This window comes from Mus musculus, chromosome 11 (genome assembly GCF_000001635.26).
Source record: "Mus musculus strain C57BL/6J chromosome 11, GRCm38.p6 C57BL/6J".
NCBI lineage: Eukaryota > Metazoa > Chordata > Mammalia > Rodentia > Muridae > Mus > Mus musculus.
Genome location: NC_000077.6, coordinates 78,192,486 through 78,213,916, shown reverse-complemented (window position 1 = coordinate 78,213,916; position 21,431 = coordinate 78,192,486). Strand labels below are relative to the sequence as shown.

The following is a 21,431-nucleotide window of genomic DNA, read 5'->3' as shown; positions in this document are numbered from 1 at the left end:
ACTCACAGAGATCCACTTGCCTCCGCCTCCACCTCCCAAGTGCTGGGATTAAAAGTGTGTAGCGCAACTGCTTGACAAAAAAGATATTCTTAAACTTAATGAAGCTAAGGTTTTCAACAGTACCCAGACGGCCTTAAGCCAATATTTACATGGAAAGACTCATCAGGAAAAATACCAAGCACAGCTATTAATTACTTCGATTCCTTTCATAAAAGGGCATGAGCTTTAGCTAACAACCTGGGAGGGGTGCCCATGATGGTCAGGTCTCCAGCTGAGAGTGAGAGGCATTGGGACATGATACATCCACCCACCCCCAAGTTCCTACTTTGTCATTGCGTAGCTGGCTTTGGGCAAGTCCTCCCTTTCTGTCTGGGCTTTGCTCTTCTTTTATGTGAAATAAAGCATTGGGCTGGATAGGTTTGTCCCTTCCAGCTCACACATTCTGTGGATCTAGGTGGGGATGACTGTTCACTGCCGGATCATGAAGATCGATATTGAAAAGTTCAGTGCAGACCTGACCTGCCGGACCTCAGACCTCATGGACAGGAACAATGAGTGGAAACTGCCCAAGGACACCTACTATGACTTTGATGCGGAAGCTGCAGACCACAAGCAGGAAGAGGATATGAAACGAAAGCAGCAGCGGACCAGTGAGTGCCCGCACGCGGGTTGCACCCGAGTACAGCTTATACCAGAGACCTAGGCCGCAGAGTTCCTGTGCATAGGCTTAACAGAGCCTGTGCCCAGTTTCAAAGCTTTGGAGCCTAGAGACATGAAAGGCAGGCAGGAGCAGGACTGGAACCCACAGTCTCCCATGTACAGTTTGCTAAATTTCATTTCCTCAAACAGCATAAGAACTGAGGCTAACGCCTCATTGGTATCATGGAATCCAAGCCCAGAAAATCTGACAGTGTCTCAGAATCCCGCGGTGGGTCAAAGCTATCTTTGACTGTCCTATCACCGTCAGTTCCTAACCTGTCACCTGGTCTGTCTCTTCCTGCCTTTTCAGCATACATCAAGCGAGTGATTGCACACCCGTCCTTCCATAACATAAATTTCAAGCAAGCAGAAAAGATGATGGAGACCATGGACCAAGGGGATGTTATCATTCGGCCCAGCAGTAAAGGTGAAAACCATCTGACGGTGACCTGGAAAGTCAGTGCTGGCATCTACCAGCACGTGGACGTGCGGGAAGAGGGCAAGGAGAACGCCTTCAGCCTGGGAGCCACTCTTTGGATCAACAGTGAGGTGGGGCCATGCCGGAACAAGTTCTTCCTGGTTGCTTTCACCTGACAGTAACTTGAACACATCCATATTTTTGTCATGCAGAACAACAGAGCTAGGTAGATTGTAGCATAAGTATTAGCTTTATTTGCCCTATATTTCAATTTTTAAAATAGCCTAGAGACAACTCTTGAAGGAAGGGAAAAAAATGTACACGTATGAGGTCTCTTTATCTATATTCAACAAGGAGAAAGCTGAAGCTCCCCGGTGTTCATAAATACCAGGGGATCATCCCAGTTAGTACTCAAAAGACTATGCTGGCGAACTAGAGTCTGGGATGGAATCAAGCCAGCTGATAAATTCAAGGGACTTGACTTTGCAGTGGGGTGAGATTCAACAAGATCAGGACATCAACCCCTGCCATCTTGTCTCTTGAGGCTGGGTTTGATGAAGGGCTGGAATCTGTGATGTGTGAGGCCTTCTGTTCTTCCCATAGGAATTTGAAGACTTGGATGAGATTGTTGCCCGCTATGTCCAGCCCATGGCTTCCTTTGCTCGAGACCTTCTGAACCACAAATATTACCAGGACTGTAGTGGTGGGGACCGAAAGGTGAGCCTTGGACCCTCTGGACACCTTCCAGGCTCTTCTGGGTGGTCCCTAAGGAAAGCGTAGGGACTCACTGGTGAAGGAAGTGCATGTGTGTGCGCACCAGTCATTGTATCCCAAGCATGCTACCGTCCCAGCCTGTCCCCCTCATTCTGCCCCCCCAGAAATTAGAGGAGCTGCTCATCAAAACTAAGAAGGAGAAGCCCACCTTCATCCCTTACTTCATCTGTGCCTGCAAGGAGCTGCCCGGCAAGTTCCTCCTGGGATACCAGCCCCGGGGTAAACCCAGGTGAGCACGGGTGCTGAGCTGCCGCTGCCTTTGGGGGCCACACACAGGCCACGCCTCTCTGCTTCTACTTCCTTGTCCTCTCACCTACTCACAACCAAAGTTGTGTGTCTAGGCTGTGGGCCAGCACAGGCTTCTAGACTCCATGAGGATTTTCTGTGACTTGATATTTGGTTTTGTTACTTTCTTTTTTCTTCTTTTCTTTTCTTTTCTTTTCTTTTCTTTTCTTTTCTTTGTCTTTAGTGTAAGTTGATTTGTGTTGTTCTCAAGCATGAACATTGTAAATGATAGTGTTGTATCATGGTGTCAGAAGGTTGGACATGCCTGGTAGAGACACAAAAACAGAGTTGTAGCCGGGCATGGTGGTGCATGCCTTTAATTCCAGCACTAGGGAGGCAGAGGCAGGTGGATTTCTGAGTTCGAGGCCAGCCTGGTCTACAAAGTGAGTTCCAGGACAGCCAGGGCTACACAGAGAAACCCTGTCTCAAAAAACAAAAACAAAAAACAACAACAAAAAAACAAGAGAGTCGCCTAGAACTAGAACAGGCGTCGTCCCCTTTTCCAGCACGCCCTAGGCACTGCAGTGACGGCATAGGCAAGGGTGTCCTGCTGCTCTTGCCTTTCTGCTCCCTTCTAACACCTTTCCAGAGCTCTCAGCACATGATAGCTCACCGATGCCACAATGGACATATGTTGTGCCTACTGAGCAGTGGGTGAGATGGTGTTATCACCTGCTCTGTTGCCTTCCATGTGTGACTGGCAGGCTGCTTTTTTGAGACATTCCTTTTTCTGCACCCCTTTAGCTCACCCTGAGCCTGGCTCCAGTCTCCTTACGCCGATCTGCTTAGGCCTATTGCACACTCTAGTGATCAGTCATACTTGTTGTCTTGACCTGACCTGACCTGACCTGACCTGACCTGCCACTAGCCATTCTCCACTCGTGGAGAGATACACATCTGTGTTCTAGCTCTGTACTGGTCACATGTGCAACTCTGGGGCCTTGTGCCACACTTGGCATCGAGACTATCATGCTCTTTTCTAAGGTGGCTTTCCCGTCATATCAGTGCCTCCCACAGAGTGGCAGCCAGGGCCCTGTAAGACTGGAAATGTTTGATGAAGGCCAGCTGAGGTGACGACCTGAAGTAAGATTCAACACCGTGGCTTCCCATAGAATCCCACAGACTCCCTGACCTGTATCTTTGTGTGGAGATTTAGGAAGCAAGTGTGGGCTGCGTATAAGTGAGGATTACACCATGCTTACCATTGTCTTGAGAGCTGTTGTTGGCTTCCTCGAGAGAACATAGCTCTCTGTTAGCTAGATTGATTGCCTTGTATACTTGCCTCGTCATTCCTTGTGACTCCTTTGGGCTTATGGGCTGTAGTGCTTGGTGCAGTCACATAGGTGGTAAGTACAGAACTCAGACTAGACCAGATCCAGGTATGAAGCTAAGGCCCATCCTCTTATCCACTCTGTTACTCTCAGAAACACTGAATGAAAGCAGATTAAGCACCTTCTAGAGTACTAGAGAATTCTCCCTGCTTATCTGAACCTGCCGGGGGGGGGGGGGGGGGTCTCCTCCTCCCTGATGCCCCGTAACCTTGTATCACTCTCGCCTGCCTGTAACTGCTGTCCTCAGTGAAGGCCTAGTGTCTCCAGTTAGCCTCCAGCACAGCTTCCTCTGGCAGCCTGTACTCAGCACAAGGCCATGGCCTCCTTAACCTTGACTGTGCCCTGCCATTTGCAGCCTCTCCCTGTCATCTTTCCTCCTCCGGCACCCATTCTGGCTAATGTACATATGGTTGATGTTTATTTGGTGGCCACAGCGGGTCTTAGTCAGAGTTGCTATTGCTATGATAAAACACCGTAACCAAAAGCAGTTTGGGAAGGAAAGGGTTTATTTATTTGGCTTACACTTTCATATCATAGTTCATCATTAAAGAAGTCAGAACAGGAACTCACACGGAGCAGGAACCTTTCGCGAAAAGCTGATTCAGAGGCCACAGGGGACTGTGCTTACTGGCTTATTTCTCATGGCTTGCTCATCCTGCTTTCTTATAGGACCCAGGACCACCAGCCTGGGGGTGGCACCACCCAACTAATTTTAAAAAAAAATGTCCTATAGGCTTGCCTATATTCTGGTCCTATGGAGGCACTTTCTCACTTAAGGCTCCCTCCTCTGATGATTATAGCTTACATGTCACATTGACATAAATCTAGCTAGCACAAGCGGTATCTAATGCTTGTTTACTTATGAAATCTCAGGATAGAATATGTAACAGTGACTCCTGAAGGATTCCGGTACCGGGGCCAGATTTTCCCAACTGTGAATGGACTCTTCAGGTGGTTTAAGGATCACTATCAGGATCCTGTACCAGGTGAGTTCTGCTCTACCCTGACTTTAGGCTGTGGTGGGAACAACACAGGTCCTGGCTCAGTGAGGTGAAGTCAGTTATCCGATGCCTCGCCCCTGTTTCAGCCTCTTAGTAGCAGGGAGCTTTTCCATCTACTGGCCTGTACAGCTTTTCTTCCCCGCCCTTCCTTTCCTCCTCTGACTCTTAAACTAGGAAGCCAGAAGTAGCTTTCTTGAGGAACATAACTGGCTGTATCCACTTCTTACAGGCATCACTCCCAGTAGCAGTAACAGAACACGGACCCCTGCTTCTATCAATGCTACCCCAGCCAACATCAATCTTGCAGGTAGGGTGTTTGCGGCTGAGACTTGTAGGGTAGCGGGGAACTGAAGGGACTTGCACCCTTAACGTGGACATGTGTATTTACAGATCTCACACGGGCTGTGAATGCCTTGCCTCAGAACATGACTTCACAGATGTTCAGTGCCATTGCTGCTGTGACAGGCCAGGGGCAGAACCCCAATGCTACCCCAGCCCAGTGGGCATCCAGCCAGTATGGCTACGGTGGCAGCGGAGGAGGCAGCAGCGCCTACCATGTATGTTTTCTGGAGAACTCTTCCTGAGCAGGACGGGGAGGAGAGGGAACAATCCTATAAACATTCCTACATAGACTCAGATCCGGTAGACACCTCTGGCCATGCCCTCTGCTAGGAGCATCGTATGCTTGAGCCTAGGAACAGTCTCTAACAGACATTCCTTGCCTCTAGCACATTTGATAGGGAAGGGAATGGAAAGGGCCTGATAGCTGGACGGTGGTGGTGCACATCTTTAATCCCAGCACTTGGAAGGCAGAGGGATCTGAGTTCGAGGCCAGCCCTGTCCACAGAGTGATTCCAGAACAGTTAGGGCCACACAGAGAAACCCTGTCTCAAAAAATATTTTTTTAAAAAGGTAGAGGAGGGCTGGCCTTTGCAGAAAGCCTTGTGGGATATTTGGAACCCTCAACCCACCTGAGGTGTTCAAGATTGGTGGTGGTGGGTAACTGTTTGCTGGTGTTATCCTGCTGGGTTCCCTCTACAGCCCAAAATATTGCTTGAAGTGGGTCAGCTGGAAAACAGTGTTCAGAGCCAATTCTTAGAGTCTGGCAGAGATTCACAGTAAAGTCAAGCACACCCTCAACACCCCTGTTTTTCTGTCCACCCCTCTTCAGGTGTTCCCAACACCAGCCCAGCAGCCAGTGGCCACACCACTAATGACCCCAAGCTACTCCTATACTACCCCGAGCCAGCCCATTACCACCCCACAATACCACCAGCTCCAGGCCAGCACCACCCCACAGTCTACACAGGCCCAGCCCCAGCCTTCCTCCAGCTCCCGACAACGGCAACAGCAGCCAAAGTAAGTCCATAACCCAAGCTGGTTACTGCTAGGAACGGGTGGTGCCATGTGGCCTGAGGACTTCACATAAGCAGGTATTATGTCTCTTCTTGAAAGCCAAGACCTATGAAGTGTTCCCATGGGCATTGGTTTCTGGGGAAGAATGCAAGACCGAGGTGGGTTGCTTCCTGTAAATGTCAGGTTCTGTCTGTGAAGGTGGTCTCTCACCAGTGGCTAGCAGGAAGGCTTCTCAGGATTCCAGAAGACTCCTAGTCTCTGAGACTTACCCTTTGTGTTCCAGGTCCAACAGCCATGCAGCTATCGACTGGGGCAAGATGGCCGAGCAGTGGCTACAGGAAAAGGAGGCAGAACGACGGAAACAGAAACAGCGGCTGACCCCACGACCCTCTCCCAGCCCCATGATCGAGAGCACCCCCATGTCCATTGCTGGCGATGCGACCCCACTCCTGGACGAGATGGATCGGTAGGGGGCCTGTTCCTCGGACTCTGGTTACCTCTGAAGCTCCCAAGAGGCCTGGCCACTTATGGCCTCACTCCCTGCCCCTCTTTTTTTTTTGTCCATAAAGTGGCGTGAAATGACGTTCTTTTTAGTGGTCAGCCTGGCTGGATGGTGGCCTTGTGAGCTGGTGTGCACCGAGCAGCAGCTGTTCCACTCCGGGCTTGTGCTAACCACCTGTTCTGGGGCCAGGCTGGGAGAGCAGTATGGCAGGGAGGAGAGCAAAGGTGGAGCAGTCTGTAATGTCTCTGGAAGCCCTCACCTGAGACAGGCCCTCATGAGGCATGCAGCTCAATTGTCTATGTCCCCAGCCTGTGTGGGGACACCGATGCTATTTATTCAGTTTGGGGCAGGAGGGAAAGTAGCTCTGATCCTGATGGCAAGACCTTGGCTGTCAAAGCAGGACTGTGAGGGCCATGTGGAGCAGTGCTGAGCTGCCAGCCCCTGCCTGCCTGCCTGCCTGCCTTCCCTCATCACCTAACCTCACCTGCTTCTCGCCTGTCATTTGAATAAACAGTGTTTGTACAGAGCGCTTGCCGAGGCCTCCAGCTCCCTCGCTCTGTAGGGCTGCTTCAGCAGTTTGAAGCTCCAAAAACTTCCTCTCATAATCTACCAGAGAATCCAGGATTCACATTGCCTGGGGTTACCTCCTACCTGCTCTGAGCCCTGTGACCCTGTGTGGACTTCTTCCATCTGTTGTTTGCCGTGTTGAAGTGGAGTCTCTAACCCAGACTGGCCTTGGCCTTACAGCAGCCCTGCCTCAGCCTCCTGAAGGCTGGAATTACATAAATGATACACGTGCACTTAAGGGGTTTATTGTTTTTTTTGTTTTGTTTTGTTTTGTTTGCTTTTGAGGGTTTCCCTGTGTAGCTTTGTTTGTCCAGGAACTCACTCTGTAGACCAGGCTGGCCTCGAACTCAGAGATCAACTGCCTCTGCCTCCCAAGAGCTGGGGTTAAAGGCCTGTGTTACCACCACTGGGCTTTAATTACATAAGTACACGTGTGGGTATGTGCATGAAAAACTAAAAGAGGGCTCTGACCTCTTAAAACTGGAATGATAGGTGGCCGTGAGCAACCATCCATGGATGTTGGGAACTTGGGCCATCTCTCAGGCAGCTTCTTAGGTTGGCTGTCCTATCTATGAGACTGGAACGGAAACAAAGGGTGGTAGGAAATCCTGGGCCTGGCAGCTGTCGGGCACCAAGCTCGTATGTTGCTCTCCTCTTCCCACACATTGGAGAGAAGTGAATCTGTGAGCTGTGCATGCCCCTTCGCTTCCCAGCTGGCCCTTGGTCTCTGATAGCCTCCACAAGTCAGTTCCTGGCCCACAGGTCCCCCTCACCTGCTCCCCTCAGGCACACAGACCGTGGGAAAGGAGCTCGCTCCCACCCCTCTCTCTTCCTGGCTCAGTGTCAGCCGGCCCCTGCCTCTGGTTCTTTCTGAAGCTGTTTTTATTCTGCACGTCTGATCTCCCTGTTCCTTCATGGAGGCTTCATCTCACAGTGATTTAGTGTGTTGGGGGAGGGGGGATAGAGCCTTCCTTCCTTTGTCTCTGCTTGGGTTGCCACTGATGGCTGCATTTGAGCTTGTACCCACTGTTCTTCACTCTTTGTGTAGGTGGGAAAGGGCTGGCCTTGTCCTGGAACTCCTTTTTACTTTCTCCAGCATAACAGGGCTGCTGCGAGGGTGAGAAGGGCTGGACCACCCCAGCCGGGGAGGAAGAGCATCTCCTCCACGCGCCATAGCCCCTTCCCCTCGGGGCCACGTGAGGATGGAGAGGCAGGCTGAGTGAGTGGCAGGTTCAGTTTATTGAAGGTAGCATTTCGTAGTGCTGGCCACCACAGAATGCATGTGACAACACTGTTCTCCCACCCCCTACCCACTTCCCAAATAGATTCTCCCACCTAGTCCTGAGAGTTGTTCTCTCTCCCTCCTACTTAACTTTCCATAGACATAGACTTCCTCCTTGAAAGCAGGGTTACCCTTAAAGGATCCCTGGAGCCCCTCCCATAAGAGGCCCTGTTGAAGGCAGAGAATAGCGGTAGGGTCAGTTACAGGCTTGATTTATTATTCACTCTGTTTGCCTCAGCTGAGATTGGGGTTGGGCACTGGGGAAGATTTTTTTCTCTTGCTCGTTTTCTGGGTTTCTTTCTTTGTCCCATTCTTTTTGGCCTGGCCAGATGATGTCTTCTCTTTCTTTCTGGGGGACAATGACTCTACAACATCTTCACTAGAGGGCCTTTCTTTACCCCGTTCACAACTGTACTCGCTCTCCAGCCCTCCCGGGCTTTCTGGGCTAGACTCTGGTGTCCTCACGGGTCCTCTTACGGATTGGCTCAGATCAGCAGGGGAAGACTCCGACTTCACTGGGGTTTTCTTCTTAGTTAACTTGCCCTTGGCTTTTTTCTTCAAGTTTGCCTTTTCATCCACCATCTCCTCCTCATCTTGCTCTTTCTCCTTTCTCTTTATATCCTTGATGACGTTGCTTTCCTGACACTTTTCTATGGGACTTTCAGAACGCCAGATAGTGATGGGCACTGATAAGTCAGGAACCTCAGTGGCTGACCCTGTGTTTGGGTCAGGAGGTCTGGCACTGGGACTTAAATGATTTTTCCTGGAAACCCAGTTCTCTTCCAGATCGTCATCTGTCATATACATATGGTGGGTGGGATGGTAAATTATTGCCACAGAGACAGGCCTGTGGCTTCTACACCTGGGAAGAAGGGATAGGAAGAAATTAATGGAGCTGAAGCAGGGTACCTTGGAGTTATGTCCCATCACCGCTGGCCAGCTGGCACTCACCAGCTGTACCAGATCCGCTCCACATACTCTTCCTCTGGGATGAGTTCAAAGCAAGGGGCATGGATGATGTTGAAGCAGGCTGAGCCCCCGTCTTTGGAGCAGGTCTGGCCTACATCTTGGGAGCTGCTCCTATTTGTGTCCTGAGCAGTCCTTTAGCCTGCCACACACCATACTCGGCTGGGCCCCCATACCGCCACGATTCCCCAGGGGCCCAGGGGGACAGCCAGCTGCTTCTGGGCTTGGCCCAGGTTGCCAAGAGATTTCCCCATGCATTGTCCTTGGAGCAAAGCTGGGGCTAAATGGGGCAGTGGTGGCGCATGCCTTTATTCCCAGCATTTGGGAGGCAAGAGGCAGGAGGATTTCTGAGTTCAAGGCCAGTCTGGTCTACAGAGTGAGCTCCAGGACAGCCAGGGCTACACAGAGAAACCCTGTCTCGAAAAAACAAAAACAAAACAAAACAAAACAAAAATATCTAGGGCTAGGCTGGCAGTACCAGGCCAGACCTGAAGAGGGAAACCTGAAGGGAATGGGTCCCCATGAAGGGGGCCCTCACCTAGATTCACAGTCGCATTGGCTGACAGCATGCATACATCTGTTGTGATGGCCACAGTCCGAGAAGGGGTGGATGGTATGCCCGGGACAGTGCTGGTGTTTCCAGCAACGTCTGTCTGTCTCCTTGTTCTCACCTGAGGGAAGAGGGGGCTGGGTCACTTGGAGGCAGCCAAGCACACCTCAGTCAAGGCTTCAGATATATCTGCAACCTGGTTCCCCACCAACAGCAACTGGTTATCGTCAGAGATGATGACTCTCAGTCCAGTTAAGTAGTCAATTTAGGTCCCTGCACTGCCCTGTCCCCTCATCCACTGCATAATGCTGCCTTGGACTCAAAAAAAGTGTTAGCCAGGCGTGGTGGCACACGCCTTTAATCCCAGCACTCGGGACACAGAGGCAGGGGAGTTTGAGGCCAGCCTGGTCTACAAAGTGAGTTCCAGGACAGCCAGGGCTACACAGAGAGAGACCATGTCTGGGGGGGGGGGGGAACAACAGTGTTGCCTGTGGGATATAGAAGGAGGACCTCCCAAGCCTCCCTTGCTCTTCTCTAACACCTGTCACTCCCCACTCTGGGGGATCCACTGCCCCAAGTCCTCCACTGACTCCTGCCCCCACCAATTGCTGGTCATCACCAGTTACCACACTCCACGGTAGGGAATGGCCGTGGCCCTCTTGTGTTACAGAAAATCCCACCGTTGCAGCCTCAATTCTGGCACCTGCCACCTGCAGGGGCCCAGGTGGCCTCCCTGCACAACCTTGCCTGCACTCCACCTGAACGGCACTAGAGGTGGTGGGTGGCAACCCTGCACTGTAGCATGGTCCTGTGTCTCCTCCAAGCCTCTTTCTGCCTCCTGACGCCTCTCTTTGATCTTTTCCTAATCTTTACTAATCAAATCATAGTCTTGGGCTGGAAGATGGCTTAGCAGGGGAGAACTGCCTCCTGCGAGTTGTCCTCTGACCTCCACACATGCCATGTTTCCACATCCACACAAGTCTTTAAAAATTTCATCATGCCGGGCGTGGTGGTGCACATCTTTAGTCCCAGCACTGGAGTGCTGAGTTCAAGGGCAGCCTGGTCTACAGAGTGAGTTCCAGGATAGCCAGGGCTATACAGAGAAACCCTGTCTTGGGAAAAAAAAATCATCACACTATCCTCTAGATTCCTAGAATGCTGAACAACCTGCCTCCGCCTGTGCCCATCTACAAATGAAGCAGCACGTGACTGTGTGTGCCCCCTTTCCCAGATACAAGAAAAGCTACTGGGGCAGAAGGTTCTCACTTCTCGCCAAGCTATATGGATTTCTCATGGGGCTCCCAGTGCTTCTGGCCCTGCTTAGGACTCCAGGCGACCCCTGATCTCTGCTCCCATCAAAAAAGCGGTAGTCAATAGCCCTGCCTCCGGTCACAGAAAGACCGTACTGAAAGTTCCAGGGTATCAAGTAGGTATACCCAGGCAGAGGGTATAGAAGCCCAAGTGTCCATTAAAGCGCACAGAGGAAGACAGTGGTGTGGACTAAAGTTCTCCTTCCCTTTTCCCCATAGACTGAGGCTCCTGGATTCTCACAGTCCCCCTCACCCACTTTGCCTTTTCGTGCCAGGGAAATTGAGAGATATGTGCAGCCAGACCTTGGACTTTCACCCCTGCTTTTTTTTTTTTTTTTTTTTTTTTGGCACTGTTAAATTGTGGCGAAGGGCAGCATAAAGGCATATGCTTTGGAGCCACTCAGGCCTGAAGCTTGTCATGTTTTAAAGATTTGTTTTATATGAGTACACTGTAGCAGTCTTCAGACACACCAGAAGAGTGCATCAGATCTCATTACAGATGGTTCTGAGCCACCATGTGGTTGCTGGGATTTGAACTCAGGACCTCTGGAAGAGCAGTCAGTGCTCTTAACCACTGAGCCATCTCTCCAGCCCCCTTGTCTGTCACTTAATAGAGCAACTTAAGACAGTTTAATTTTATGAGCCTCCCTTATCCACAAGAAGAGACAGTGATAGCTATTGTGCAGGGTTACGAGGACTCAATTCATGTTTTGAAGATCTCTGTGTGCTGTAAAATATTCTACAAAGGAAAGAGGTGATCATGGCCTCAACGAAGGGGCCAGCTGGGTCGTCTCCACCATGTGGGTCCTGGGGAACAAACTCAAGTGGTCAGGACTATCAGCACCTTTAACCACCGAGCCAGTTCACTGGACCCTCAGGCATCTGGTTAATCCTGCCAAGATCCCTTCCCTCCACCAACATCTTTACTTTCACAGTAAGGGGTAATGTAGACCCCTTAGGAGCCATAGGCCCCCTGGACCCACCTTCAGAAAAGGAAAATAGATCACTGCTGGAGTCCACACTAGCCGGGTATCCTCTCTTCCAGCTGGGCAACCTCGTGATATCTGACAGTACAAAACGACAGCAGTAACAGCAGCCACCTCCCCATGTCATTCATTCACCAAACATTTCCAAAAACAAAAACAAAACAAAACAAAAAAACCCCTCAGGGTAACCCCAAGTTGGGCCCAGCTAGCTATATATTGGGGATGCAGAAAATTAAAACCCAAGCCACTGTCTCCAGAGTGTGAGGGAGGCAAAAAAGCGTCATGGCAACAGCGTGATAAAAGTGGCTATAGGCCAGGCAGTGTTGGTGCATGCCTTTAATGCCAGCACTCGGGAGGCAGAGGCAGGCAGATTTCTGAGTTCGAGGCCAGCCTGGTCTACAGAGTGAGTTCCAGGATAGCCAGGGCTATACAGAGAAACCCTGTCTTGAAGAAACAAAAAGGGGGGGGGGCTATAGAAGCCGGGCAGTGGTGGCACATGCCTTTAATCCCAGCACTTGGGAGGCAGAGGCAGGCGGATTTCTGAGTTTGAGGTCAGCCTGGGCTACAGAGTGAGTTCCAGGACAGCCAGGGCTACAAAACCCTGTCTCAAACCCTCCCCCAAAAGTGGCTATAGAACAAGAACCACCTGCCAAGACTGGAGGGATGAGGACTAAGGCACACTTGGAGGAAACTCCAGTGAACTGGGGTGATTGGTCAGAGAGGCAGTGCCAGAACTTGTCCCAGGTGTCTGCAGCCTGGTGGGGGTGGCCCTGGGCAGGCAGACCACTTTGTATAGGGTTAGGGATGGGACCAATGGCCCCAGACATGCAAAACAAGTGAACTGCCACTGAACTATACCACAGGATTAGCTTTGCCCTTAGGGGAAAGAATTAAAAGAGCATCCTCCTTAGAAAATGAAGCAGTGGTGGTGCAGGCCTTTAATCCCAGCACTTGGCAGGCAGAGGCAGGCGGATCTCTGAGTTTGAGGCCAGCCTGGTCTACAAAGCAAGTTCCAGGACAGCCAGGGCTACATTGTGAGACCCTGTCTACCTTCCACCCCCACAAAATCATTAAATGATGTTTCCTTCTGCAGATAATAGCTTCCTCTATCTGCAATCCCAGCCTGGATGCCCCTGTGTCCTACTGTCCCAAGTCTGTAGACTGTATAGGATGCCACCGCCCTCTGTACTGTTCTCCATGACAGGCTTCAAACATTTTGTTATTGTTTATTTTTATATATAGCCTTTCCCCTGCATGAATGTCTTTGCACCAGATTTGGGTAGTGTCTGTGGAGGCCAGAAGAAGGCATTATGCTGGGCATGGTGACGCACACCTTTAATCGCAGCACTCGGGAGGCAGAGGCAGGCAGATTTCTGAGTTCGAGGCCAGCCTGGTCTACAGAGTGAGTTCCAGGACAGCCAGAGCTACACAGAGAAACCATCTTGAAAAACCAAAAAAATAAAGGCATTAGCATTAGAACTAGATCTGTAAAGGATTCTGAGCTGTCACCTGGGTACTGAGAATGGAACCTAGGTCCTCTGGAAGACCAGTTGGTACTCTTACCTTCTTACCCACTGAGCCATCTCTCCAGCCCCACTATGAAAATTTTCAAATGGAACAGTTCTCCAAGCCTTTCTAGCACGTGCATATCTCCCCTTCCTTTTCCAAGTCAAATTCACGAGTTCACTGGTCAACTCCACAAAGGCAGTAGTGAAGGGGCTCAGTGAGCTTAGACTCAATTCTCTCCCCTTTATCAGAAGCTTTGGCCAAGGCTGCTAGCAACTTCTCAGAGCAAGCCACAGCTACAACCTTTTCCTCTTAACTGTTAACCAGTTTCTAATTCCTGGCACACTGTTCCTTGGACTTCCATGAAAGCCCTAGTCTTGAATTGTTTCAAAACAAAGAGTTTCTCTGTATAGCCCTGGCTGTCCTGCAACTCACTGTGTAGACAAGGCTGGCCTCAAACTCAGAAATCTGCCTGCCTCTGCCTCCTGAGTGTCAGGATTAAAAGAGTGCGCCACCACGCCTGGCTAATAAATAAATCTTAAAAAAAGAAGGAGGAGGAGGAAGAAGAGGAAGAAGAGGAAGAAGAGGAAGAAGAGGAAGAAGAGGAAGAAGAGGAAGAAGAGGAAGAAGAGGAAGAAGAAGAAGAAGAAGAAGAAGAAGAAGAAGAAGAAGAAGAAGAAGAAGAAGAAGAAGAAGAAGAAGAAGGGGGTGGGTGGGTATGGGGGACTTTTGGTATAGCATTGGAAATGTAAATGAGCTAAATACCTAATAAAAAATGGAAAAAAAAAAGAAGAAGCCGCCCCAATAACATCATTAAAGAAAGAAAGAAAGAAAGAAAGAAAGAAAGAAAGAAAGAAAGAAAGAAAGAAAGAAAGAAAGAAAGAAAGAAAGAAAAAGAAGATTTAGGAGCTGGAGAGATGGCTCAGTGGTTAAGAGCACCAACTGCTCTTCCACAGGTCCTGAGTTCAAATCCCAGCAACCACATGGTGGCTCACAACCATCTGTAATGGGATCTGATGCCCTCTTCTGGTGTGTCTGAAGACAGTTACAATGTATTCATATACATAAAATAAATAAATAAATATTTCTTTTTTTAAAGAAATATTTCATGTATGTGAGTACACTGTTACTGTCACACACTCAACTATAGACTTATTTCCTGAATATATGTAGCCATTATCCTCTTGAAGATTCCCCCAAAGTCTCAGTGTCTTAGGGTTTTACTGCTGTGAAAAGACACCATGACCAAGGCAACTCTTATAAGGACAACATTTAATTGGGGCTGGCTTACAGGTCAGAGGTTCAGTCCATTATTATCAAGGCAGGAACATGGCAGCATCCAGGCAGGCATGGTGCAGGAGGAACTGAGAGTTCTACATCTTCATCTGAAGGCTGCTAGTAGAATACTGGCCTTCAGGCAGCTAGGATGAAGGTTGTCTTAAAGCCCATACCCACAGTGACATACCTATTCCAACAGAGTCACATCTTCTAATATTGCCACTCCCTGGGCTGGGCATATATAAATCATCACACTCAGTTCTTCTTCCCCCGCCAGCCCTCTCTCTCTATTTCTCTCTCTCTCTCTCTCTCTCTCTCTCTCTCTCTTTCTTTCTATTTCTCCCTCTCCCTCTCCCTCTCTCTCTCTCTCTCTCTCTCTCTCCCTCTCTCCCTCTCCCTCTCTCTCTCTCTCTCTCTCTCTCTCTCTCTCTCTCTCTCTCTCTGACTGCTCTTCCAGAGGTCCTGAGTTCAATTCCCAGCAACAACATGATGGTTCACAACCATCTATAATGGGATTTGATCCACTCTCTTGATGTGTCTGAAGACAGCTATAGTGTACTCATATAAATAAAAATAAATAATCTTAAAGAGAGAAATAGAGAGAGGAAGGAAGGAAGGAAGGAAGGAAGGAAGGAAGGAAGGAAGGAAGAAAGAAAGAAAGAAAGAAAGAAAGAAAGAAAGAAAGAAAGAAAGAAAGAAAGAAAGAAAGAAAGAAAGGAGAGAAAGAAAAACAGGGTTCCTCTGTATAGCCCTAGAGCCCTGGCTGTCCTGGAACTCAAAGGCTGGCCTCAAACTCAACATCTGCCTGCTTCTCTACCTTCAAAGTGCTGGAATTAAAGGTGTGTGCCGCCACCACAGCCTGGCTTTCCCAAAGTGTCTTGTTTTGTTTTGTTTTGTGTTTTGTTTTGTTTTGTGTTTTGTTTTGTTTTTTCTAGACATGGTTTCTCTGTGTAGTCCTGACTGTCCTGGAACTCATTCTGTAGACCAGGCTGGCCTCGAACTCAGAAATCCACCTGCCTCTGCCTCCCAAAGTGCTAGGATTATAGGCATGCGCCACCACTGCCCAGCTCCAAATTGTCTTAAATAAACTATGTCCTGTGCACACCTGTCACCTTGCCACCTGTGCATTTATTGTAGTTGATCCTTTTTATAGAAAGCAGCAGACATTTCAACTAGAAATTTGTTTGTTGCTTTTGAGGTAGAGGCTTCCTGTATAGCCCTGTCTGGGCAGACTACCTGCCTCTGCCTCCTGAGTGCTGGGATTAAAGCTAACCCTCCATTCTCTCTGACCTAGCTAGGATGCAGTCATAACTTCCTGCCTGATCTCTCTGGTCCTACCTTTCTTCACTCCTCTGTCTGGTTTCAGACCCAGGGACTAGGACCTGGGTGCATGTTTTACTTATCAAAGCAGACCTGGCCTCCAGGTTCTCCCAGCATCCCTCAGTCCCTACCTGGTTTACCCTGCCCTTGACCCAAAATTTTCCAGCCCAGGGGCTGGGCTGCCCTTTCCTCGGAGCCTCTTCCCTTTGTAGTCCAGACATTTTGATCTTCTCCTCCTCTTCCTCCTCCTTCTCTCCCGCCTCTTCCTTCCCCCCTGTCCTCCCCATGGCGCCTCCCCTGGCCTCAATCCTTAGGGCCTGTGAATTTGCCCAAGAGCAGCTTCCCAATAAACCTGCCTTTAATATAGTCTAATATGATTTAAACTGACTCATTTGACCAGTAGCAGAGAAATAACTTATCATTCATCATACAGTCAAGTTGAGTTTTATAGAATTCTAACTGCTCTCTACATCTTTTACTCCTGCCTGCCATGTGCCGGAAGTGACGTCATAGGCCACCAGGCCTTGCTTCCATCTGTTCTTCAGAATGAAGTGTGGACCTTTTCTCATGCCCTTAGGAGCCAGGACCTAGGCCCTTCCCTCACCGAGCGTTCTTGCCACCTCTCATGACCATCTGTCTCCCCTGCCTCTCTCTCTCTCTCCCATGTTTTATCTGCTCAACTCTGGGAAAATGCTGTTGCTCATAATGGCACACAGCTGTAATCCCAGAACTCGGTGTGCTGACACAGGGCTAGCTTGGGCTACACAGCAAGGCCTTGCAGCAGACTAACCCCAGTACTGTCCAAGTGGAATTGTGTGTTGTATGTGCCTATGGACCTGCTGCCATAGTTCTAGAACTGTGACATTCCTGCATTTACTTATATGCTCAGAGCCATGGAACTTGCTCAGTCATTGTTGGTTGACTGAGTGTATACATTCAATGTCCCTTGGAAATACATAAATGCCAGGTTCAAACCTGGGTACTGTGTTTTATCTTTTTATATATTTATTTTCGAGACTATCTCACAAAGCCATAGGCTGGCCTAGAATTCCTCATATAGCCCAAGGCTGGCCTTGAATTTATGGTAAATCCTGCCTTAGCCTCCCAAGTACAGGAATGACTGACATGAGCCATTCTGCTTACTTTATTTATTTTGACTGGGGCTGTTTTGGAGGAAGTGTCTAGGAGTCAGCTCCAGGGCCTCACACACGCTAAGCAAGCACTCTTACATGTAAGCTGGAAGCCCAGCTCCTAGCACTCCTGTGAGCTGTAATGGGGGAGATAATCTCCCAGGATATACACTTTCACAATGCTGGACCCTACGGTGGGCTTTTAAAGTATGACTTTGATTCTAAATTGTTTATTGAGGGACCCTGACCCAGAGTGACTAAGTAATTTGCTCAGGATGAAAGGTGACAGCAGAGGCAGAAAAGCTGGTCTTCTTGGCTCCCAAGCCAGTGTGCCTTGCTGGCTAAGGAGACACATATCCTAAGCTAAGTACCCTATGCCACAGCTCCAAGGCCAAGCCCTGAAACTAGATTCAGCTCCTGCCTTATCCAGTTGTCACCCCCAAAACATTTGCTTTTAATCCCCACCTTGCGGATTCCTCACTTCTGATTTCCTTTCTTTGATCTTGATGCAGGGCCTCCCCTGTGGCGCTCAAATCCTAAAGCTATTCCAGTAAAGGCCTGTGCCTAGGCCAGGCTCAAACTGCACTGGACTCCTTTCCTCCTGTCACTCTAGCAGGCTTTATGCAAGGCTGAAGCCTGTTTGCCTTCCACTAATACTCCTAATAGATGTTGACAACATCAGCTGTTTGGGAGGGAAAACAGGAAGGATCAACGAGAAGTGGGATTTGGAGAGATAGTCTGCCTCTTTGTCCAAAGAGGACAGAGGGGAGCGGTGATCAAGGCAGTCGGTCCAGAGCTCCTGTGGCAGAATGAAGATGGTAATAGCTTGAAAGGAAGAGAAAAGCATGTGGTCTCTTCGTTGGGACAGGTAGCAGGGACCTAACTCAAAATGCACATTTATTTGTAGAGGATCCTCCTTATCCTGCAAAACCCCTCCCTTCCTTTGAGGCCCAGAGGACAGGCACTAGAGCAGCCAAAAGAATGTGTGTGGAGGGACAAAAAAAAAAAAAAAAAAGCCGGTCAGTGGTGGCGCATGCCTTTAGTCCCAGCACTTGGGAGGCAGAGGCAGGGGGGATTTCTGAGTTCAAGGCCAGCCTGGTCTACAGAGTGAGTTCCAGGACAGCCAAGACTATACAGAGAAACCATGTCCCGAAAAAAAACGAAAAAACAAAACAAAACAAAACAAAAGGTGTGTGGAGGGAAGAAAGAAAGAAAAAGGAAGAGAGAGCGAGAGCGAGAGAGCGCGAGAGAGCGAGCGAGAGAGCGAGAGAGCGAGAGAGCGAGAGAGCGAGAGAGAGAGAGAGAGAGAGAAAGAGAGCGAGCGAGAGAGCGAGAGAGCGAGAGCGAGAGAGAGAGAGAGAGAGAGAGAGAGAGAGAGAGGAGAGTGCAAGAGAGGCCAGTGAGCCCTGTTCTGGGAAATGTCTCCTAGCTAGGCACTTGGAGGTGATTATGATGTCACTTGTGGAATACTCAGACGCTTTCCCACCCTCAAGGTCAATGGAACTGGCCGCCCAGCCCTGGAGCCCAGATGAGCATTGGGCCAAGGGTTCTACCGAACCCTAGCGCCTTTGGGGCGGTAGCCCAGGCCAGAGGTTGCAGCCTAATGCTCAAGAGCTGAGCCTGGGTCGGGAGGAAGCCAAGTCAAGCAAACTTCCAGAGCCACGCCCAGCCACGCCCCCATCCTTCTGCCCCGCCCCTTACCAGTTCTCTCGGTTCTCTCAATTTTGCGGCCAGACCTTTCCTCAGTCCATCTTTTAACCGTTATTGTCGTCCTGACCCACATCGCTGTCAGCCCAGTTCTTCCACAGGACCCTACCTCGCAGAGTTCAACGTTGAACCTCAGCTTGGTCGAGCCCTCGGCCCAGCTGTAAGCTCCAGTCCAGCCCCTAGCTCCGCCTCATGCTTGCCCAACCCCCCGCCCGCCTCCCCCCCTCAGGTCTTCCAGCCCGGGTCTAAGCGTCAGTCGGGTTCTTCATCCGGGATCTCCAGCTCCTTCCAGTCCCTTCGTCACACCCTTAACGCCAGTACGGGCTTTTACCTTTACCTTACAGACCCAGCACTCAGTCCCATACTTAGCACCTTGCTGGTCCCTGCTTCTAGAAAACTCTAGCCCAGAGCCCCGCCCACAACAGTTGCTGGCCCCGCCCCTTCCAAATTCAAGCTCTAGCACCAGGACCGCCACGCCTTCTGGAGGTTAGCCAGGGACCAATCTTCATGAACGTATGTCCTTGCAGGTATCCTGGCTTTGCGTCTCCTTGGTGACAAGTCCCTCCTCCACTGTGTATAGTACACCCTAAAGCCCCCTAACCCCGGATCGCCAGACCCATCCCCCTCAGATCTACCCTTCAGATTTCCTCCCAATCCCTAGGCCCCACAGTGCCCTATTTTCCTGTTGAGAAAGTAAGGTGACTTACATTCGTGGTAACTCCATCCCAGTAGGAAACCTTCACGTTGCTCAAACACAGCGTCCACACTTCACTCGTATATCACACACGATGACGCCAAAAGTCTACACAGATCTAACATAAGAAGTACATGTGTGCGGGGTGGTGGTGGCGCACGCCTTTAATCCCAGCAACTCGGGAGGCAGAGGCAGGCTGATTTCTGAGTTCGAGGCCAGCCTGGTCTACAGAGAGAGTTCCAGGACAGCCAGGGCTACACAGAGAAACCCAGTCTCGAAAAACAAAAACAAAACAAAACAAAAAAGTATATGTGCAACTGTCCTATACATGCACCTCATGGGACTACACATTCGGGCAGGCCCCTGGGAGAACTGAGTATTGAGGTGACTTCTCACATGCACACTGGGTTAACCAACTCTGTACAAGACGATGTGAATGAATGAGAGCTGCTTCACAGATATCCCTCACGTCACATCTCTCAGTTTACCTCCAATCAGCTTCCAAAGCCAGAATAGGTGTACCTCAAAAAGCAGAGGATAGGCTGGCCATGGTGATGTTTGCCTTTAATCCACACACTTGCAGGTAGATCTCTGAGTTCGAGGCCAGCTTGATTTTCATCGTGAGCTCCAGGAGAGCCAAGATCAGGACTCAAAAAAAAAAAAGAGGGGGGGGGGTAGGGGAGAAAGCCGGATGTGGTGGCATGGGCCTGTGTGCCTTTGTTGGGAGGCAGAGGCAGGCAGATCTCTGAGTTTCAGGTCACCTGGGGCTGACCATGAAACCCTGTTTCAAAAATAAATAAATATAACCCCCTAGTAGTAAGGGTGGATTACTTCCTTAGAGTTGCTGGTCAGGGAAGCCTCTAGAACAATAGGGCTATTTACCACTGCTGTCAGCAACATTCCAAAACTGAATGGTAAGACCCTGTTGTTAATGATGTCATATGTGTTGGTTACAGGACTTGGGACTGAGCCAGAAGTGTCTGTACCAGTGGCCTGGCTCCTGTAGTACAGAAAGTGCAGTGAAGGATTTCTGGGGAGGATCATAACCCAAAGTCCTATTCAGAATTCTGAGTGTTTCATGATAGAAAGGTCACACAGCCGGTTCTGCAGGGAGATCAAACATTCTCCCCTTCAGGAAAGTTCCTTAAGCTCAGGAAGTAAACAACTCAAAGGCTTCAGGAAATCCCTGAAACTGAGCAGGTGTACTAGACCCCTTCTCCCCCAAGCATATTTAAGCAGTCAGGACTGCTTGAGAGACACTCTCAGACAAGCTGAGCTGGCTGGAAGCCCCTCTGATCTGCCCAGTTGTCCGCAGGCTGTGCAGTGTGCTCCTCATTTCCAGCTTTCATAAACTGTCACTCATACTGGAGTGGCTTTCGGTGATGCAGCCGTCTTTGAGTCATTTCTGCTTCTGTACGCAGCCCCTCACCCATATCCCTGTAAGTAACCCAATTAAACTCATTGCTTCTCCAAGTTGGACTTAGATATGTATCCTTTAGTCTACCATCAGTTCTCTATCTGGGACAAATAGATTGTCTCTCTAGGGACACAGTCACACAATACTTAGGTACATGGTAATTTTGAGGTCAGGCTGGCCTACAAGAGACCCTACCTCAAGAAGAAAGGGAGAGGGAGACAGAGAGGAAAGAAAACAGCAAGGAAAGGGTAGTTACTCAGATTTTAACCCAGAGAATCTAGAAGATATAGTTAGTCTCCAAAACCTGATCTCTGAGACGTCAGCCAGTGTGAGCCCTGTTTTAGGAGCCAGG

At 49.7% G+C, this 21,431-nt stretch overlaps 2 protein-coding genes across 6 annotated transcripts in view; one reads left to right on the top strand and one right to left on the bottom strand.

The window, feature by feature from the left end:
• The window catches only part of Supt6 (SPT6, histone chaperone and transcription elongation factor), a 39,224-nt gene extending 32,056 nt beyond the window's left edge, over positions 1-7,168 (top strand). For 2 of the 3 annotated variants that reach the window (XR_001779939.2, XM_006532743.4), the window contains 9 exons: positions 455-650; positions 1,010-1,248; positions 1,721-1,834; positions 1,996-2,120; positions 4,381-4,493; positions 4,738-4,815; positions 4,899-5,065; positions 5,680-5,867; positions 6,148-6,893. Coding sequence is in view for 2 of the 3 variants with exons in the window: in XM_006532743.4 (XP_006532806.1) it covers positions 455-650; positions 1,010-1,248; positions 1,721-1,834; positions 1,996-2,120; positions 4,381-4,493; positions 4,738-4,815; positions 4,899-5,065; positions 5,680-5,867; positions 6,148-6,334 (1,407 nt within the window). In the remaining variant the exon portion in view is untranslated. Of the gene's footprint in view, positions 1-454; positions 651-1,009; positions 1,249-1,720; positions 1,835-1,995; positions 2,121-4,380; positions 4,494-4,737; positions 4,816-4,898; positions 5,066-5,679; positions 5,868-6,147 lie in introns of all 3 variants that reach the window. The other variant, NM_009297.2, reaches the window with a different exon arrangement.
• A 985-nt stretch (positions 7,169-8,153) lies between these two features.
• On the bottom strand, positions 8,154-21,240 carry Proca1 (protein interacting with cyclin A1). 3 transcript variants are annotated; one of them, XM_030245840.1, is made up of 5 exons: positions 20,151-21,240; positions 19,676-19,780; positions 12,025-12,105; positions 9,720-9,852; positions 8,154-9,077 (listed from the first exon to the last, which is right to left on the bottom strand). In XM_030245840.1, exons 4-5 carry the CDS (start codon positions 9,752-9,754, stop codon positions 8,450-8,452), a joined length of 663 nt encoding a protein of 220 aa, XP_030101700.1. In that variant the 5' UTR covers positions 9,755-9,852; positions 12,025-12,105; positions 19,676-19,780; positions 20,151-21,240; the 3' UTR covers positions 8,154-8,449. The 3 variants fall into 3 exon arrangements, with proteins under 3 accessions (XP_030101700.1, NP_001038981.2, NP_001355805.1); NM_001045516.2 differs by lacking the exon at positions 19,676-19,780 and having other exon boundaries at positions 20,151-20,525; NM_001368876.1 differs by lacking the exons at positions 19,676-19,780; positions 20,151-21,240 and adding an exon at positions 18,963-19,215.
• Positions 21,241-21,431: the final 191 nt, after the last annotated feature.